Source organism: Vicugna pacos, chromosome X, assembly GCF_048564905.1.
Source record: "Vicugna pacos chromosome X, VicPac4, whole genome shotgun sequence".
Classification (NCBI taxonomy): domain Eukaryota; kingdom Metazoa; phylum Chordata; class Mammalia; order Artiodactyla; family Camelidae; genus Vicugna; species Vicugna pacos.
In genome coordinates this window covers 42,991,131-43,010,552 of record NC_133023.1, presented here as the reverse complement: position 1 = coordinate 43,010,552, position 19,422 = coordinate 42,991,131, and the positions used below count along the sequence as shown (strand labels likewise).

Sequence of the window (19,422 nt, the reverse complement as noted above, 5' to 3'; positions counted from 1 at the left end):
TTGGGGGTGTCTGCAGGGCTCTGTGTGTTCCCTCTAGGGAGGGATCTTCTGTTTTAGTCAGTTTCTGAGAAACATTGTTAGAGTTTCATTTGATGTGCAGAGTATGCTAAGGTCCACTTAAAAAAATTCTTAGTAGTGGGCAGTTTTTCCTAAGTCCGGAGATGATACATGCACACAGAGAACGCTATAGGAGGAGTCTTAAAGATCAGAAAGGTTAATTCTCTCATTGTAGAGAAGAGGAAACTCTGAAAAAAAAATTGAGTGGTCATGTGTTTCTTTTACAATCAAGAAAATTTTTTTCCTTTAAAAAATTAAAATGTTTATTAAAAATAAGTTACTTGAATTGAGCAAAAGAATAAGTTAGAGAAATTAATAAAGTATTCTCTTTTGCATAGTTTTTAATTTTTTTGACCATTTTCAGCTTTCCTGGAATTGAAGTGTTATTTAGGATTATAAATGTTTCTTCAACTTAATAATTATTTTTGTTTTTTTTTATTTATAGGCTGTGAATCTGCTTTCTACCCTAAACCCTTCAGGTCCTCTCTCCAAAGCCAACCAATTTCTTGTGCATTCTTTCAGAAATAGTTTTTGCTTAAACAAAAACATGTATCTGTGTGTGTGTGTGTGTTCCTCTTCTTTTATTAAAAAACACAAGCAGAAACACTATATTTTTCTGCGTTTTGCTTTTTAAAAAAGCTCAATTATGTATCTTAGAGATCAATCCATAACAGCACTTACAGATATTCTTCATTAGTTTTTATAGGTGTTTAGTATTCTATTGTATGGATATATGATTTATTTAACCAATCCTCTATTTAAACTGATTCTAGTATTTTGCCATTGAAAAAAAAGTCTTCATACATAAGTTTTTGCATATGTGTAGATTTACTACTTGAAAGTGAAATTATCAAAAAAAGTGAAAAGTCAAAGAGTATGTGCTTTAAAATTGTTTATAAATGTTGCCAGATTGTTTCTAAAGTGGCTGTCCTATCTCATACTCCCACTGGACAATGTATTAGGGTGCCTGTTTCCCTAAATACGGCTGAAACTGTTTATTACCAAACTTTTTTGCCTTTCTGATAAGGTAAAAAATGAGATTTCATCTTTTCCACTTACATTTCTTTAGTTATGAAGGAAGCATGTCTATTTTTGTACATTTATAAGTCATCTTTATTTTTCTCTGTTAACTAACTGCCTGCTTATGTTGTTTGACAGTTTTTCTGTTGGATTACTGCCTATTTCTTACTGATTTATAATAGCTTTCCATGTAGAAAATTTTAATTTTTCTGTAGTTAAATTTACTTAATACTATTTTTAATGGTTGCTGGGCCTTGTCTCTCCCATGATTTTTTTAAACTTTGGCTTTATTTTTTCCAATTTAATCTTTGTTCCATCTAGAATTATGTAGAGTGAGGTAGACATTGATCTTAATATTTTTTCCAGATGTTTGTCCCAATACAACTTGTCAGATAGCCTATCTTTTCTCCAGCATGATTTAAAAAAACCCAAAAACTCTTGTTTTCTAGTTAAGGAAGTATGTATGTCAAGACAGTGGTAGTAAAAATTGTTTTTATTTTTTTAATCAGTCTTTTCTCTTTATTTGCCAGTGTTTAAAATGGGGTTTGCTGCTCTGGGTTAGAGTAAGTCAGCTGAACTTGTCAGATACGTCTTTTCTTCCTGGGCAGGCTGTTGACTGATTTCTTCTTTTCTCATCTAGAGAAGAGCACCTTATTGACAGGATATCCTGGATTTAGCTTCCCATCTGTGCTGGTGACCTGGCTTTTTGCCTTAAATAGGTCATTTCTTCTCTAGCATGTGAAGTTTATGCCATTCATTAGTTGCCAGCCCACATTAGGTCTCCTTAGGATGACCCCACCTCTTGGATGAGTGGCGGCACCCAGTGAGGCCTTCAGTAGCAGGGCCTCTAGGGTTCAGGCTTTCTCTCATTTGGCCCACAGCTCAGATGAAGTGATTCTGAAGCCCACTGGAAGTCAGCTGACCGTGGAATTCCTGGAAGAGAATAGCTTCAGTGTACCCATCCTAGTCTTGAAGAAGGATGGATTGGGGATGACGCTGCCCTCACCATCATTCACTGTGAGGGATGTGGAACACTATGTTGGTAAGCACCACAGACCCTCTTAACATTGTTCACCCCTATCAAAACCTGTGACCCTTGCCCTCCAGTCTACCTTTTGCATTTCCTTTCTAGCCATTTTGGGAATCTGAGGTGAAATACCTTGCCCGGTGTCATCCTTAGACAAAGCTAGAACCAAAATCTTGGTGTTCTCTTCCATCTCCTCTGAATAGACCACAAAACCCCAGGGCAAGCCCCATTTTTTACTTGGGGAATTCCAGGGATTATAATGGTCTCTCTGTCCTCTATTAAGATGAGAAAGCCTTTGACTTTTGCCCTCATGTGCCAGTTGTGTTCTGGGTGTGAGTTTTGCGGGAAAGGAAGAGAAGTGAGGAAGCAGGGCCCAGGGCAGGTGAATTATTCTGTGAGTGAGACTGTGTGTCTGGCAGTTCTGTTGCCCTAGCAGATCTGGACCTGGCATGTAGTCTAAGGAGAGTGTGAGGAATACCTGCCCCCCGCCTCCCATACGTGCACATACAAATACAGTGTCTGAGGAGAGAAGTTTTAAGTGTAAGGTCATTCTAGGGACTGGTTAGAGGACAAGAGAGTCTTCCCGGTCCCTGAGGCCACTTGTTGTGGAACCCATCTCTTTATTCCAGGTTCTGACAAAGAGATTGATGTGATTGATGTGACCCGCCAGGCCGACTGCAAGATGAAGCTCGGTGATTTTGTGAAATATTATTATAGCGGGAAGAGGGAGAAAGTCCTCAATGTCATTAGTTTGGAATTCTCTGATACCAGGTAGGAAGGGCAGGGGTAAGTAAAAAGCCTCACAGAAAGCCTAGAACTTGTGATATACTGAGTATATATATTAGTCTTCCTTTCCTGTTCTCCTAGAGGTTTCTTCCTTTGGGATTTGGAGCTGGTTTATACTTTCGAGGGTGGCTGTTGACATAACAACCAAATCATATTTCTCCTCTACAGTTTCTAGCATTGGATAGATTATACAGTAGATATTTTAATTAATTTTTGTCTCCTTCAAGACCTAGGACAACTTTCTGAAACCTTTTCCTGGTGTTTAGATTGTGGCATGGTCACTGTTTAACTCCCAGGATAGGTCTTTACCTGGAACTGAGCTCTGAGAGGTTTCTCTAATTGTTCCTCATAAAGAAGACACTATGAGATGGGGACAGTGCAGTACTGTTATACATCAAGTGCCAAGTGAGTGGGCCCAGATGTGGGGAGTATGAGCATTTAGTGGCGGAAATGGTCACCTTTGGGGAAGGCTGTAGAGTTGGGACTTGGGACTTCTGAGCTGAGTGGAATGAAGATGCTGACCAGACTTAAAAAAATAAGTATCTTGTGTGCCTTTGGAGATTCTGTGGAGAGAACTTCTCTGTCTTACCTGATTCTCACTGGGATAGGGGGGGCATTTTATTCAGGCTTCAACCTTCAGTTCCCTACCAGCCAACATATGCTCTCCACCCCTTCCTTGTTAGGCTTTCTAACCTTGTGGAGACACCTAAGATTGTTCGGAAGCTCTCATGGGTGGAGAACTTGTGGCCAGAGGAGTGTATCTTTGAGAGGCCCAACGTGCAGAAGTACTGCCTCATGAGTGTGCGGGATAGCTATACAGACTTTCACATTGACTTTGGCGGCACCTCGGTCTGGTACCATGTGCTCAAGGTAGGAATGGATATGGCTTCTGGAGACAGCCCGGCCTTGGGCTTCCCTGTTTGTTTCAGGTAGCAGCATAAAACAGGCTGCTAAGACCTACCTGCCTCCCAGACTCTATTTGGGTGACATTTCCACATAACTTCTCTATCAGGGTTGGGTATTTAGTGGATATACCATCTAAACTGTCTCTACTTTACAATTTTGATGCTTAACATTTTTTTAAATTATGCAGATACCTAAGGTTTTCTCTGACTGTTGCCTTAATTGAACCAATTTGTACTTCTACTGCTGTGTATGGAAATGTCCATACTTACTGCAGAAATTCTTGGTAATGTGAGAAACTTCTCCTTCCTCCCCCCAAGTTTATTGAAGTATAGCTTGTATACCATAAAATTGCTATATTTAAAGTGTATAGTTTGATGAGTTTTGACAGTTGTATAAATAGTCATATAACTGCCACCGCCATCAAGATAGAGTGTATATGAGGGTTTTTTTTTAATGTCACCCTTCCTATAGTTTCCTTTCTAGCGGTTGTTAACAATTTTGTAATTAGCATATTGATTGTCAGTGATTATAAAGGATTTTTGAGGTCTGGAAAACAAATTTCTTAAGTAAGTTTTATTGTTTTCTACCATTATTCATGCTATTTAGTTTTCTTATCAGAAATGCCAAGGAAAGAGCAGAAAACTTGGAGATAGCTCTTGTCTGAAAGATTACAAATCCTGAACTATTTGTTTTCATTGGTTTATCATGAAGAAATTGGAGTGTGTAAATGAAAGTGTTATGTATATATTAAATTTAACTTTTTAATTTTTAAATAATTATTCTTTTTATAGAAAAATTGCAAAAACAATAGGAAGAATTCCTGTGTGCCCTTCACTCAGATTCCCTATGTGTTACCATTTTATTATATTCTCTCTTTCTCTGAGGCAAACATAATAAAATAATTTTATTTATATATGTTTTCTGAAACATTTGAGAATAGTTGCAGCCATATTGTTCCTTTTATTTACTTATTTTTTTATTGAAGTATGCATAGTGTCCCTTTATCTCACGATAATTCATTATGTATTTCTTAAAAATAAGGGTATTATATCACCACAATATAGTTTATCAAAATCAGGAAATACTGACATAATACTATTGTCTAATCTATAGATCTGATTCAAATTTTTCCAGTTGCACAGTAGATAATTTCTAGTGTTGTTGCTTTTCTACATTGAAATTCATTATCATGAAATACTGGTTAAGCTAATCAAGCTGTGGGTTCGGGATATTTTTGTGCTAGTGGGTGTTTTTTTCTTTTCTGCCAAATTATCTATCTGGTGATTATCCATGCAAAACGTAATTAGGAAATAAAATGTTCTTCCAACAGATAATCACCTAACATATAATCTTCCAGAAGTCCTTGGGCGATTACTGAACTTTTAAACTTTTATTAGCTTTGATTGCAGGTGTGAGAAGGAACTCTCTGTAAATGGCATTTAAAGGCAAATTCAATTTTCTTCTCATTAGTAATGTGGCCTTAAATTCTCTTAGGGCTAGTAGTATTGATCTGCTCATCTGTAGAGGCCATTTTTCATTTGGCATTGCATCTAAAATAGGAGTCTTTGGTATACATTTGTCTTAAGTTGACAATTTTGTTTCAAGTGCCCTTTCCAAATTGTTTTTGTCAATCTTATAGAAACTTAAAAGTGCAGAGTGCAAAAGGACTTTTGAAGTTTTCCAGATCTGCATAAAAATGATTCTTGGACGGGTTTGGGAAAGAATTCTAACATACTACATGACCTCGGAGTGTGGGGGAGAGAATATTCTTTTGGAGACACCCAGAGAACTTTTCTGGAAACTCCTGATATTTTTGGCATTTCAACCTTTTTTTTTTTCAGGGTGAGAAGATCTTCTACCTGATCCGCCCAACAAATGCCAACCTGACTCTCTTTGAGTGCTGGAGCAGCTCCTCTAACCAGAATGAGATGTTCTTTGGGGACCAGGTGGACAAGTGCTACAAGTGTTCCGTGAAGCAAGGACAGACACTTTTCATTCCTACAGGTCTTCCCTGGGCCCCTCTGGGAGGGTTTGAGGAGGGTGGGAAGAGGAAGAGAGCTTGTGGCATCAGAACCAACTCCTTTGCATAATGTATTGACCTGTTTATGTGGGATATCCTTCTCATATTGTCTAAAGCCTCAGAACTGGACCTCAAGAAAATTCACAGATTGGCCAGCAGGCAGCGTGGTTGCTTGGGGAGGCTGCAGGTAGCGATGTCCAGCAGGTGTTTGATGGACTCTTTTGCACTGGACTGATGTCAACTTGGTGGACAGATAGAGAGCAAGACTCTCAACCCCATGACTGTAGGATAGTGACTGAGAGACTAGCATTGTAGGCTATAAATCAAAATGACCCAGGTGAGGGTAGTTTTTTTTCCCCCCGAAACAACGCATGCCTAGGCTTCACCCCTAGAATTACGAATTTGTAGGTCTGAGGTGGGATCTGAGTGTGTGTTTTGAAAGTCCCCCTAGTCGTCTCAATTTGGGGAAAGTTGAAATCTACAGTATATTGAGTCTTCCAAGAACACAATATGTCTCTCCATTTATTTAGATTTTTCTTGATTTTCTAATTTCTTAACTCCTTGATTTTAGAATTTTGTTAATTTTTTCTCAAAGTGTTTGGTGGAATTCTCTACTGCAGTCACTTGGACTTGGAGATTTCCTTTTGGGGAAGTTTTTGATTAACATTCAATTTCATTAAACTTTATTAGGCTATTTAAATTATCTATTTCGTATTGGATGAGTTGTGAAAGTTTGTGCTTTTAGAGCAATTGGTCCATTTTATCTAAGTTGTCAAATTTATGTGTGTAGTGTTGTTCATAATATTCCCTTATTATTCTTTTGATATCTTCCAAGTCTCTAGTGATATCCTCTGTTTCATTCCTGATATTAATTATTTGTGCCTTCTCTTTTATTCTGTGTCAGTCTTGATGGAGGTTTGTCAATTTTATTGAACTTTTTAAAGAACCACTCTTTGTTTCATTGATTTTCTCTGTTGCCTTTCTGTTTTCAATTTCATTGATTTCTGCTTTTACCGTTGTTTTTCCTTTCTTATGCTTGCTTTGGGTTTATTTTGGTCTCCTTTTTCCAATCTTCAGACAGGAGTTTAGATGATTGATTTCAGACTTTTCCTCGTTTCTAATGTAAGCATTTAGTGCTATAAATTTCCCCCCGTACTGATTTCGCTGTGTTAATTATTTTCATATGTTGTATTTTCATTTAGTTAAGTGTGCTTTTTAGAAAAGTGAGATATAATGCACATACCATAAAAATTACCACATTAAAGGGTGCACTTCAGTTTTTTAAAAAAATATTCATGAAGTTGTACAACCATCAACACTATCTAATACCGCAAAGTTTTCATCACTTCAGAAAGAAACCCTGTACCTATTAGTCATTCCCCATTACTTCTTCTCCCCAGCCCCGTCAACCATTTTTTTTACTCTTTGTATAGGAATTTACCTGTTCTGAATATTTCATGGAAATAGAATCATGCAACATGTGGTCTTTTATGTCTGGCTTCTTTCCCCCAGCCAAATATTTTCAAGGTTCATCCATTTTACAGCATTTATCAGTACTTCATTCTTTAAATGGCTGAATGATATTCCATTGTATAGCTATACTACATTTTGTTATCTATTCATTTTATAGGCATTTGGGCTACTTTCACTTTATGGCTAGTATGATTAGTGCTGCTGCAAACATTCATGTACAAATTATTGTGTTTAACATGTGTTTTCAGTTCTTCTGGGTGTATCTACCTAGGAGAGGATTTGCTGAGTCATATGGTAACTCTGTGTTTAACTTCTTGAGGAATTTTGAAATTCCTCTTTTCTAAAGCAGACGCATTTTACATTCCCACCAGCGATTTATGAGGGTCTCAGTTTTTCCATATCCTCCCCAACACTTGTTCTTGTCTGTCTTTATGATTATAGCCATCTTATTGAGTGTGAAGTGGTATTTCATTGAGATTTTAATATGTGTTTCTTTAATGTCTATTGATGTTGACCATCTTTCCATGTGCTTATTGGATGTTTATATATCCTTTTTTGAAGAAATGTCTATTCAAAACTTTTGCCCATTCTTCAGTTAGATACTTCGTCTTTTTATTGTTGAGTTGTAAGAATTCCTTATGTGTTTTGGGTTAGACTTTTATTAGATACATGATTTGCAAATGCTTTCTCTCATTCTGGGGGTTCTCTTTTCGCTTTCTTGATGGTGTTTTATGAAGCACAAAAGTCCAGTTTATCTACTGTTTCCTTTGTTTGCTTGTCCTTTTGGTGTCATATCTAATTGCCCAATTCAAGGTTGTGAAGATTAACACCTATGTTTTCTTCTAAGAGTTTTACTTTTAGTGTTTATATTTATATCTTTCATTCATTTCAAGTTATTTTTTATATGATGTGATATAAGGGTCCAGTTTCATTCTTTTGCATTTGGATGTCCAGTTGTCACAGAACCATTTGAAAAGTCTATTCTTTCCCCATTAAAATTGTCTTGACGCTTTTGTCAAAAATCAGTTGACCACAGATGAATTGGTTTATTTCTGAACTTTGAATTCTATTCCATTAGTCTATAGGGCTGTCTTTATGACAGTATCACACTGTCTCAACTATTGTACACTTGTAGTAAGTTTTGAAATCAGGAAGCATCAGCTTTCTAACTTTGTTTTTCTTCAAGATTATTATGGCTATTATGGGCCCCTTGAATTTCCATATGAATTTTTAGCTTCAGGTTTTACATAGTTTTTTTAGTGTTTGCTCTAGTTTTATTTATATATATATATCTTACCACAGTCTACTGGTATTGACATTTTAATTGACATTTTACCAGTTTGAGGAAAGGGTTGAAACCTTAACCTTTGTTCATGCCTCTTTGCCCTTACCATTTATAATATATTTGTCTTAAATATTTCCTCTGCATACACTGAGATCCACATCACATAGTTGTTTTAATTTTTGTTTCAACTGTCAAACATAAGTTAGAATACCCAAGAGAAGGAAAGCCTATTGTATTTACCTGTATTTTTACTCTTTTGTTGTTCTTTCTTCCTTCCTGGTGTTCCAAAATTCCTTCTCTTATTTCCTCTCTGTTTAGAGTTTCAGGGTAGGTCAGCTGGCAACAGATTCTCTTAGTTTTCTCTCACCTGTAAATGTCATAATTTCCCTTTCACTCCTGAAGGATATTTTTGCTGAATATTGAATTCTGGGTTGATATTTTCTTTCAGCACTTGAAGAATGTTGTGCTGCTTCCTTCTGGTCTCCATGGTTTCTGTTGAGATTTTGGCTATCCTTCAAATAGTTTTTTCCGTGTATGTGTCATTTCTGGCTACGTTCAATGTTTTTTGTTGATGTTGTTGTTTAGTTTTTCGGCAATTTGACTATAATGTGTTGGTGTGGGTTTCTTTGGGTTTTATACTGTGTGTGTTCACTGAGCTTCTTGAACGTGTAGGTTTATGTCTTTTGCCATATTTATGAAATTTTTAGCTATTATTTCTTCAACTACTTTTTCACCCCTACACTAACTTTTCTTCTGGGTCTCTGATTATATAAATGTAACATATTTTACTGTAGTCCCACAGGTTCCTGAGTTTATTTTTCTCTCAGTCTGTTTCCTCTCTCTTGCTCATTTTGGGTGCTTTCTATTGTTCTGCTTTCCGATTCTCTGATTCTTTTCTCCATTGTCTCCATTCTTCTGTTGAGTCTGTTGTTTCATTATTTATTTCAGATGTAGTAGTTTTCAGTTCTAAAATTTCCATTTGTTTCTATTTATAGCTTTTCTTTCTATTCCTTTTTTTGTTCGAAGCATGTTTGTAATTGTTCATTGAAGCATTTTTATGATTCCTTTAAAATTCATGTCATATAATTCTAACATCTTTGTCTAACATTATATTGTATAATTCTGGATTTTCTTTTCTGTTGCTCAGATCTGTTTGTCTATGCATATATCGATATCATATTGAATTGATTACATTGCTTTTATAGAATGTTTAATATATGATGAGGCAAGTTTTTCCCCTACCCTCTCTTCCCATATGCATCTGCTTTTTTCTTTTATAGGTTTCTATTCCCAGGTATTTATTCACCCATTTTTTATTTCTTTGCTGGGTCTCATATAATGTCTTTTCTACACTGGGTACTTGGTAACTGGTGAATTGAATGTGCCTGCCAGAGATTTGAGTTGGATTGATTTACAACTTGGTAGAAATTCCCACAAAGTGAGTGCAATCTACTTAGTTCTGAAAGCATTTTGTGTCTCTTGTTTGCCTCAGGATTGGGTTAGGTGCTAGAGTTAAAAAATCAATAGGCCTTTTCAGTATAATGCTCTAATAGCCAAAGTAGAGAAGAGCATTTATTCTAGCCAGAGGTTTGTGAAAATCTTCTCGGAAGAGTGACACCTCAAGGGTAAGTAGGGACTGACCAAGGAAAGGAGGCAGGAAAGACCCCCTCAGATATGGGGAAAGGCATAAGCAAAGCAAAGGCAGGTGAAACAGTTTATGGATACTGAAGCCTAAAGATCAAGTGGCTGGGAACAAATGAAGCCGAAAAGGTTAGCAGGCTGAACTCACTGGAAACCATTGAAGGTTTATTTGTGTGTTTATGTAATTTATGAAATATTTCAGATGTAGCAAATGATGCAAAGAATAAAATAATGAACACTTGTATGTTCCTAATTCAACTAAAGTATATTACAAATATAATTGAAGCCTTCAGTATACCTCTCCTTAATTTCATTCCCATTCTTCCCTCAGAGCTAGCTGTTGTCCTGAAGTTGATGACATTAGTCTCATGCATTTATCCCTTTATTACATAGATATGCCTTACTAAGCAGTATATAGTATTGTTTTACATGTTTTTGAATGTTACATAAATGGAATTGTATTAGATGTATTTTCTCAACTTTTTTCTGTGAACCTGATGATTGTGAGATCCATGTTGATGCATGTAGCTATTATCCATTTATTTGACTTGCTTTCTAGTATTCCATTGTATGAGTATACAGAAATGTATTCTCTTGTGGATGTACACTTCATTGAAGTTTCGAGTAGGGGATGACATGGGCAGATTTGTTTTTCAGATATATCAGTTAGGGTTAGGATGTGGAGGACAGACTTCAGAGGTCAAGATTGGTGTAGAGTGGTGTTTGCAAACACTTTGGACTCAGGACCTCTTTATATTCTTAAATGTTATTGAGGACCCAGAAGAGCTTTTATTTATGTGGTTTATATTTATCATTATTTACCATATTATAAATCAAAACAATTTAAAAATATTTATTAGTTTATTGAGAAATAACAGGAATGAACCCATTACATGTTAACATAAGTAACAATTTTTATGAAAAGTAACTATTTTCAAACGAAAAAAAAAGTTAGTGAAAAGAGTGACGTTTACATTTCTGCAAATCCTTGTAATGTTTGGATTAATAGAAAATGACTAAGTCCTCAAATCTGCTTCTGCATGTTGTGATATTATATCATGTATCCTTTGAAAAACTCCAGTGTAGACCTGTGAGAGAATATGGGTAAAAAAGACAAATAACATAGCATTGTCATGGACGTAATTTAAACTTCGCATACTTTGAAAGAGTCTCAGGGAGCCCCAAACTTCCCTGGATCACATCTTGAGAACCACTGGTAAAGAGGAATCAGTTCAGAGGCTGTAGCAAGTAGCCTAGGTGAGCGATAATGAGGGGTCTGAACCAAGCCATTGGTAGGATGGATGGGTGAAGAAGGGGAGACGAATATGAGAGAGATTTAAGAAGAAAAATCAGAAGAACCCAGAAGGCAGTGTAGGGTCAAGGGCAGGGAAAATAACTGAGGTTCAACTAGGTACATGCTTTACAACCAACCTGTGAAGTATGTATTTAGCTAGAAAATGATAGAATTGGAACCCAGGTTTGTCTAACACAAAAGTTCTGCTTTACCTAAGGCAGAGTTAGAAGGGGTAGTCATGGCAAGGAGGTCATGCCCTTCTTAGAGATAAGAATGAGGATGGGGAAGGCAAAGAGATTTTGATGTGGAGAGGAGCGAAGTAGAAGGAGAAGGAGTCTATTAACCCCATAGGTTGGTCCAGTTCATGGTTATAATAATGGCAGACTTGGCCAGAATGGATGTTGGGAGAGTGGAGGAACCTAGGATGTTCTGAGTTACTACCAGGCTGACTGCTCTAAGGAGTTATGTTTGACATGAGTGGGCAGTGGAGATGCCCAAAGAAAGAAAGGCCCTCTGCCAGCTATGATTTTGCCTTGTTACACTGCAGGATGGATCCATGCTGTGCTGACCCCCGTGGACTGCCTTGCCTTTGGAGGGAACTTCTTACACAGCCTTAACATTGAAATGCAGCTCAAGTGAGTCCTGAAGCTGTGCTGATCCCGAGTTGGCCGTTCCCATCTGCTAGAGTCCTTGAGTTCTCCCCTGTAGTAAGGAGTGCAGCATAGAAGGAGGCGAGATGATCAGAAAGGAATGGGTACTAGTTCTGTATGATATACAGCCAGAGGATCAATACCTCTTCCTCACTTAGTAGTTATGTGAATTTGGTCAAGTTGCATAACCTTTGAGCTCAAATTTCCTAACGCATAAAGTAGGGTCTTACAGGATAGTTGTGAGGAGTAGAGATAATGAATACAAAGCATCCAGAACAATACCTGATACGTAGTAGGTGCTCAGGAAACAGAATCCTTATTATCATTGTCATTGTTGTGCCTACTTCCTCCAGAGCCTATGAGATTGAGAAGCGGTTGAGCACAGCAGACCTCTTTAAGTTCCCCAACTTTGAGACGATCTGTTGGTATGTGGGAAAGCACATCCTGGACATCTTTCGAGGTACAGAGCCCTTTACCAACTGTCCCTTTTGCCCTGTGTACATAACCATCACTTCCATCAAGATACAGTACTATTCCATCACCATAAAGATGTCTGTAGTGTCACCCCTCTGTAGTCTCACCCACTTTTCCCCCCCTACACTATCCATAACTTCAGGAAACCACTGATCTGTTTTCCATCTCTATAATTTTGTCATTTCAAGAATGCTATAAAAATGGAACCATACAGTATGTGATCTTTTGAAATTGGCTTTTTTTTAACTAAGCATGATGTAGGAGGATAGAGCCTGGATTTTAACTTTTTTATTTAGCAAAGATGGCTGAGAAAATTGGATCACAGTGCAGTTATTCCTATTTCCTGCCAATTAAAACAAGAAACTCAATCTGGATAGTGTCAGGGTTCCTTGGATATGCTTCCCATGAGGACAAGGCTGAGTCCTGACCATCCTGGCATCATTGTGTTGGTTCTTGGGTATCAACACAGGTGGAAGCCAACCTTCTGGGTTTCCTCTTTCCTTATCTACTCAAATAGAGTGGCTCCCTTACCCAGACCTGAGATTCTTCAAGGTGACTTGGCCGGGGAGGAATCAGTATCTCAAGAGTAACAAAGAGCTTCAGAGGCCAATGAGTCTCTTACACAATAGCTCAAACCCTTATTCTGCCACCTAGGCAGACTGTCACTTACATGTTCATTCAGAGGCTGGATGACTAACTACTTATTATCTGTTCTGAACAGCTCAGTTCAGAAGAAAATTCTTTATTGAGCCTAAATCTGGCTGTTTGTTATAACCTCCTCCTGGAGTAACTCAGAACAAGGCATTAATGGTTCTTCAGATCTGTCTAGGTGGTAATCATGGTCCTCCATGAGTGTTCACATTTTGAAACCCAAAAGGCAGAGTAGTGTAGAAGGAGCACAGTCCTCAGATTCATACAGACATGGTTTCAGTCTTGGCATTGGCACTTACCACGTGTGTCCCTTGGTTAAGTCTCTTTGCCTCACTGAGTCTCAGTTTCCTGAACGATAAAACGAAGATAATGAAATCTGGCTTTCGGGGTTGGGTATAGGATTAAACAAGATAGTAGGTGTCAGATGCAAGGTACTCATGAAATGAACACTATTATAAGAACTGAGATCTGGAGTTGTGCTCAGAACCTTGAGCATTTTCTCTGGTCGCTTGAAAAAAGTAACAAATCCTTCACTTCCTTACATGGCTTCTTTGACACACTGCCTTCCTCTTTCCCCCTTTAGGTTTGCGAGAAAACAGGAGACACCCTGCTTCCTACCTCGTCCATGGTGGCAAAGCCCTGAATTTGGCCTTTAGAGCCTGGACAAGGAAAGAAGTAAATATACTTATTTATCTATCTACTTTAGAGGTCTACTTCCCATAGGGAATGGCTTTGGGCAGATCCTTTGGGGAGGTAGAAGAGACGGGGGAGGTTTATGGACTCCTGTGATTAGAGTGGAGGACTGGGCTAGGACTCCTTGGATTATGTTTTTTAACTTTTTTTCTCATTATAAAAAGTAATACATGGTTACTGTAGAGAGTTTGAAAAAAACAGAAGAGTGTTAAAAAAGGAAAAACTTTGCCTGTAAATTTAACACTCAGAGGGAATTAATGTTAACATTTGGGTATATTTTCTCTTGTTTTTTTTTTAAATTATGCATTTTTAAGACATGATTGCTATCACCCTGTACATACAATTTTGTATCTGAATTGGTTGGCTTATCTTAATTTTCCTGTGTCACCAAAGTTCTTCACAAACATTAAATAGTTACATGATATTCTTTTGCAGATATGTACTATCGTTACCTAAATACTTGTTTATTGTCACTTCCTTTTAATTTACTTATTTGGGGAGTAGTTATAGAAAATCATGCAGTAAATATCTTTTTGCATCAGTCTTTGTCCCTCATCTCTTGATTGTTTCTTCCGGATCAGTTCCTAGAAGAGCAATCACTAGATCAAAGTATATGAAAAAATGTAAGACTCTTGATGCATACCGCCGAAATGGCTTTTTAGGAATATACCAATATCCATCTATCCAATTTAATGCTAAACAGTTATGAAAGAGATTAAGAGAGCTCTCTATGTACTGATTTGGAAAGATCTCCAGGATTTGTCATATAAAGGTGTAGAACTGTGTATATAGTGTGCTACCTTATGTGTAAAAAAGGGGAAGAACAAGAAGTGTATTTGTGTGTGCTGAGTATTTGCCTGAAGACACAATCTGGAGAGATGCAGAAGAAACTAATAAAAGTGGTTACCTGTTGGGGTGGGCTGGGTGTGCTGATGGCAGGGACAGATATATATTGAGGCTTTTCAATATATATCTTTTTATATTGTTTGATTTTTTGAACTATGTGAATAAATACCTACTCAAAAGGTTGAATTTATTTAAAAAGCCAGTTTTTAGAAGTGCAAAGAGAGAAGAAATGTCAATATATTCTTTTATGCCTCTAATACTCTTTATAGACTCCTTCCCCTGCATATAGTAGCCTGAGGAGACTTTCCAGCGCCATTTGCACAATTTCCCCATTTCCTATTGCCAGTCTTCCCCTCAGACATCCTTGGACTTCATGTTTTGGGCCTTCTCTTGCTCCCTGGGCTCACCTACACCTGGACCTTAGCCTTTGATTCTATTTTTGCACACCCCTCAGTTGTGGCTACCTTGGGTTTCATCTTTGACCCTGCTTCCCCACACGACTCCCCATTAAGTGAACTTCAGAGTGACTGTCCCAGGAACACCGAAAGGGAGGGAGAGGGGTAGGTCCTAAGCACTCATGTCCCAGACCAGGATGGCCCCAGGAACCAAGGGATGGCCCCAAACAGCATGGCCGAAGGGAGCTGGGGGAGAGTAGGACACAGAACTGAGGAACCCACACTCATGGAAGAAGTTTTTTGTGAGGTGCAGATGACTGCCATGAGATGCACTTGCTTCTTCACCTTTCCAGAGCCCCTGGGCTGGGAGGAGCTTTTAAGGTTATCCAACTAGGTCATGTGGATTCTTGGCCCCACTCCTGTTCAGCCACCAGAATAAATTCCAGGTAGATTAAAAGAGTTAAAAGAATCAAACCATTGAAAGCAAGGAGGAAATGCTGAGGAACTTTTATCAGTCCTCTGGATACAGAAGTGAAGTCCAGACTGGTAGAAGAAATCACAAAGGAAAAGCTTGAGAGGTCTATCTGCATAAACATGTAAATAAGATTGCAAATAAATTAAAAGGGAGACAACCAATAGTTTACTCTTAAGCTAGCTGTAAGCGAACTAGCTGTGGACCTGTAGCTGTTCAGCACTGAGTTCTCTCGTCACAAGTGGAGAGGCTGGGTTGTCCCTAGGCAACTCCCTGAGGTTCTTGACTTTCTGAGGGGCGTGGCTCAAGCCCACAGCTAAGTTCCTCACACTCTTTTGACACTATCCTTTATCAGATACATGTTTGGCAAATATTTCTTACCAATTAGTGGTTTGTCTTAACAGTGTTTTTCCAAGAAAAGTTTTTGTTTTTTAATAAGTCTAATTTATCAGTTTTTTCTTTTATGATTCATGCTTTTTATGTCCAAAGAAATCTTTGCCTAGCCCGAGGTCATAAAGGTTTTCTTATCTGTTTCCATCTAAAGGGTTTAGAGTTTTAGATTTGACATTTAGGCCTATGATCCATTTTGAGTTTGTCTGTGTATCTGGTGCAAGATATGGAATGAAGTTCTTTTTTTGCATTTGGATATCTAATCAGTCCAGTACCATTTGTTAAAGAGACTATCCTTTCTCCATTGCATTGCCTTGGTAAGTTTGTTGAAAATCAGACATTCATTTATGTGGATTTGTTCCTCATGCCTTTTGTTTGACAGGCTCTGCCAGATCACGAGGATGAGATCCCGGAGACAGTACGGACCGTACAGCTCATTAAAGATCTGGCTAGGGAGATCCGCCTGGTGGAAGTAAGAAGCATGGGAGCCGGGGAGGCATTTGGGAAGGGCTCAAGTTTCAAATGGCAGGTCAGGCTTTTGCAGTTGGCATGAGAGCTTAGGGGGAAGGTTGGGAAGACTCTACCCAAGGACCCTTCTCATTGATTCATTTATTCATTCATTCATGTACTTATTAAGGGCCTCGCAAGTGGGCCACACGTTGGGCTAGGTCCTTAGGATACATAAATAATACAGTGCCTGCCCACAGAGAATTCATCGTCTAGTAGAAGACCCTGGGCAAAGTTCACCTGTCTGAGCCTCAGTTTCCTCATCTCTAAAGTGGGGATAGTTAATAACTACTCAGGGGTTGTTAAGAAGATTAAATAAGGTAATACAGGTTGAACACGAAGTATAGTGCTTGGCACACGTAGGTCCTCAGTAAATTCTGATGGTGGATCTTGGTGGTTGTGGGTGGTGGAGTTCATAGTAGTAGTTGTTGTTATTAATATTTTGACTCAGTCTCTGCATTCTACAAAATAACAGTTCTCCCGGGTTGAAGATGATTACAAAGCCATGTTTCAACAGGTGGCATATACCACGAGGCAGTAAGGTGTAGTGGTAAGAGATTCAGAGAAACGTGGGTTCTGTTTCCTGCTCTGTCACTTGCAAGCCTTTCAGAGCCTCATATCCTTATGTGTAAAGTGAGGATAACACCACCTTTTCACAGTTTTGTCAGGATTAAGAGCTAATGTATATAGAGCCCCTCGCACAGTGCCTGGCAGAGTAAGTACTCAATAAATGTGAGCCATTGTTATTAATAGACTTTGCAGCAGAGAGAACTCAGTGTGGGCTGGTGAAGTAGCAGAGGCACCAGAGGAGAATTGAACTTGGGGAAGTTTCAACTTTCCTTTAGCTCAGAAGCTGTAAGGTTACATTTAGTGCCCAGGATATAGGCACTAAATCTATGCTGAAGGGTGGTCAGAGTGAGCTACTAGGTAGTTGGGCTTCTAGCCTCACTGTTTGCAGCATGTTTCACTGCCTACACCATAGCTTACATTGCCCACCTCCTACCTCATTTTCCTCCACTCCCATCTGTTGGAATCCTTCAGGGTTTAGTTAAAAGGCCTACCTTTTCTCTGACTCTTCCCCACTTAAACCAATTTTGTATACACAGAACTTTGGACTGATTGGAAGAGGACTTAGAGGTGGATCATATCTGTTCCATTGGCTTTCAAATGTTTTGAAGCAATGAATTCCTTTTTTTCAAATGAGATCTTACATAGAAGCTCAATATGTACAACCAATCAAAGCCTAACTGCTATGAATAAGATGAAGGTGGGAGGCTTAGAGCATCACTTGTTTCTCTTGTTTGCCTTCCACCTACTTCCAGTCCCCAGGGCTCCTCCCAAGAAGCTCAGAGGAGCCACAGAGCATCTTTGAAAACCATCTTTCCAGTCTAATCCTTTAATTTTACAGCTGAGCCAACAGAGCCCCAGAGTTATTAGATCACTGACCCTTGGTCACAGAGCTAGCTAGTAGCAGAATTGGGACTAGAACCTTTCTCCTTCTCTAAAATCCTGCTGTTCTTAGAGTTGGAACCACACAGTTTAGTACTCAGTTATTTTCTGTCTCATGTCAGCTGTTCTTGGCGTCTTTTCTCTTCAGTTTTGACAGTGGCGCTGGGCTTTTCCTCCGCTCGTCTTCTCCTTACTCGTCAATGGCTGGGTAAAGAAATGCCACCCAGTAAATTCCTGATGACTTATTGTGCAAAAACTAGGGTGTGCATCTGTGGAGCATCTGTAAGCCCCTTCATGGCAGTACCACCAGTGCCATGAATAGACCTCTGCTCTTAGTGTAGAGAGAACTCTTGAGTAAGCTCTAACCCCATCGTGTACTAACACTCTTGTAGGATATCTTCCAACAGAACGTTGGGAAGACGAGCAATATCTTTGGGCTGCAGAGGATCTTCCCAGCCGGCTCCATTCCTTTAACCAGGCCAGCCCATTCCACTTCAGTATCCATGTCCAGGCTGTCACTGCCCTCCAAAAGTGGTTCAAAGAAGAAAGGCCTGAAGCCCAAGGAACTCTTCAAGAAGGCAGAGCGAAAGGGCAAGGAGAGTTCAGCCTTGGGGCCTGCTGGCCAATTGAGCTATAATCTCATGGATACATACAATCATCAGGCACTGAAGACAGGCTCTTCCCAGAAAGCAAAGGTGGGTGCTGGCCCATGGGTTCAGCCCAACCCTTTTGGGTCCCTTGGAAGAGCAGGGTATCAAAAAGACAGGCTATCTTGTCTTCCCACCTCCCTTAGGGCCCCTGGTGTTTGGCTACCAGTCCCACTCATTTAATAGGCATTTATTGAGACCTTGTCTATGCTGGGCACTGTGATAGGTGCTGTGGACATAACCTTCAAGAGGCTGACAGGCTAGTGAGAAAGATAGGCATAAAAACAAATGAATGCAATGAAGTGTTGTGGATGCCACAATCAAGGGTGTGTGGGGGACCCCGAGACACGGGAGGGGATGATTCTTTCTGGGTAGGGGTGATGGTCAGGAGCTCTTCTCAGAAAACATGAGCTGAATATTGAAATGCTGGCATGGGAATTACATTTGAGAACATGGTATATGAGTGTCAGGTTGGAGTCTTGAACAGGTTTTTGAAAAAAGCCCTCCTCCAGGGCTCTACCTTGCTTCAAGACTGTGGTGCCCTCCATGGGCATGTGAACATGCTTCCCCTTCTTTTAAGGAAACATGTTTTATAAGATTGATAGATATCCTCTGAGCCAGTCTTACATTCTCAACCTCCTGCTCCTGCGATCGTTTGGGTTGGGGGTGGGGGACAGCGTAGCAGAAGGCCTTGGTTCAGGTGGTTTTAACAGTAAACTCAGCCAGTGAAACCGGAGGG

The 19,422-nt window shown here is 39.1% G+C and overlaps 1 protein-coding gene across 4 annotated transcripts in view; it reads left to right on the top strand.

The window, feature by feature from the left end:
• Positions 1 to 19,422, top strand: part of PHF8 (PHD finger protein 8) — an 85,452-nt gene that overhangs the window by 26,117 nt on the left and 39,913 nt on the right. For 3 of the 4 annotated variants that reach the window (XM_006218267.4, XM_015251183.3, XM_006218266.4), the window contains 9 exons: positions 1,959 to 2,119; positions 2,734 to 2,875; positions 3,574 to 3,760; positions 5,638 to 5,800; positions 12,057 to 12,144; positions 12,513 to 12,619; positions 13,868 to 13,959; positions 16,463 to 16,552; positions 18,429 to 18,731. In XM_006218267.4, the coding sequence (XP_006218329.1) occupies positions 1,959 to 2,119; positions 2,734 to 2,875; positions 3,574 to 3,760; positions 5,638 to 5,800; positions 12,057 to 12,144; positions 12,513 to 12,619; positions 13,868 to 13,959; positions 16,463 to 16,552; positions 18,429 to 18,731 (1,333 nt within the window). The remainder of the gene's footprint in view (positions 1 to 1,958; positions 2,120 to 2,733; positions 2,876 to 3,573; positions 3,761 to 5,637; positions 5,801 to 12,056; positions 12,145 to 12,512; positions 12,620 to 13,867; positions 13,960 to 16,462; positions 16,553 to 18,428; positions 18,732 to 19,422) is intronic. The other variant, XM_015251184.3, reaches the window with a different exon arrangement.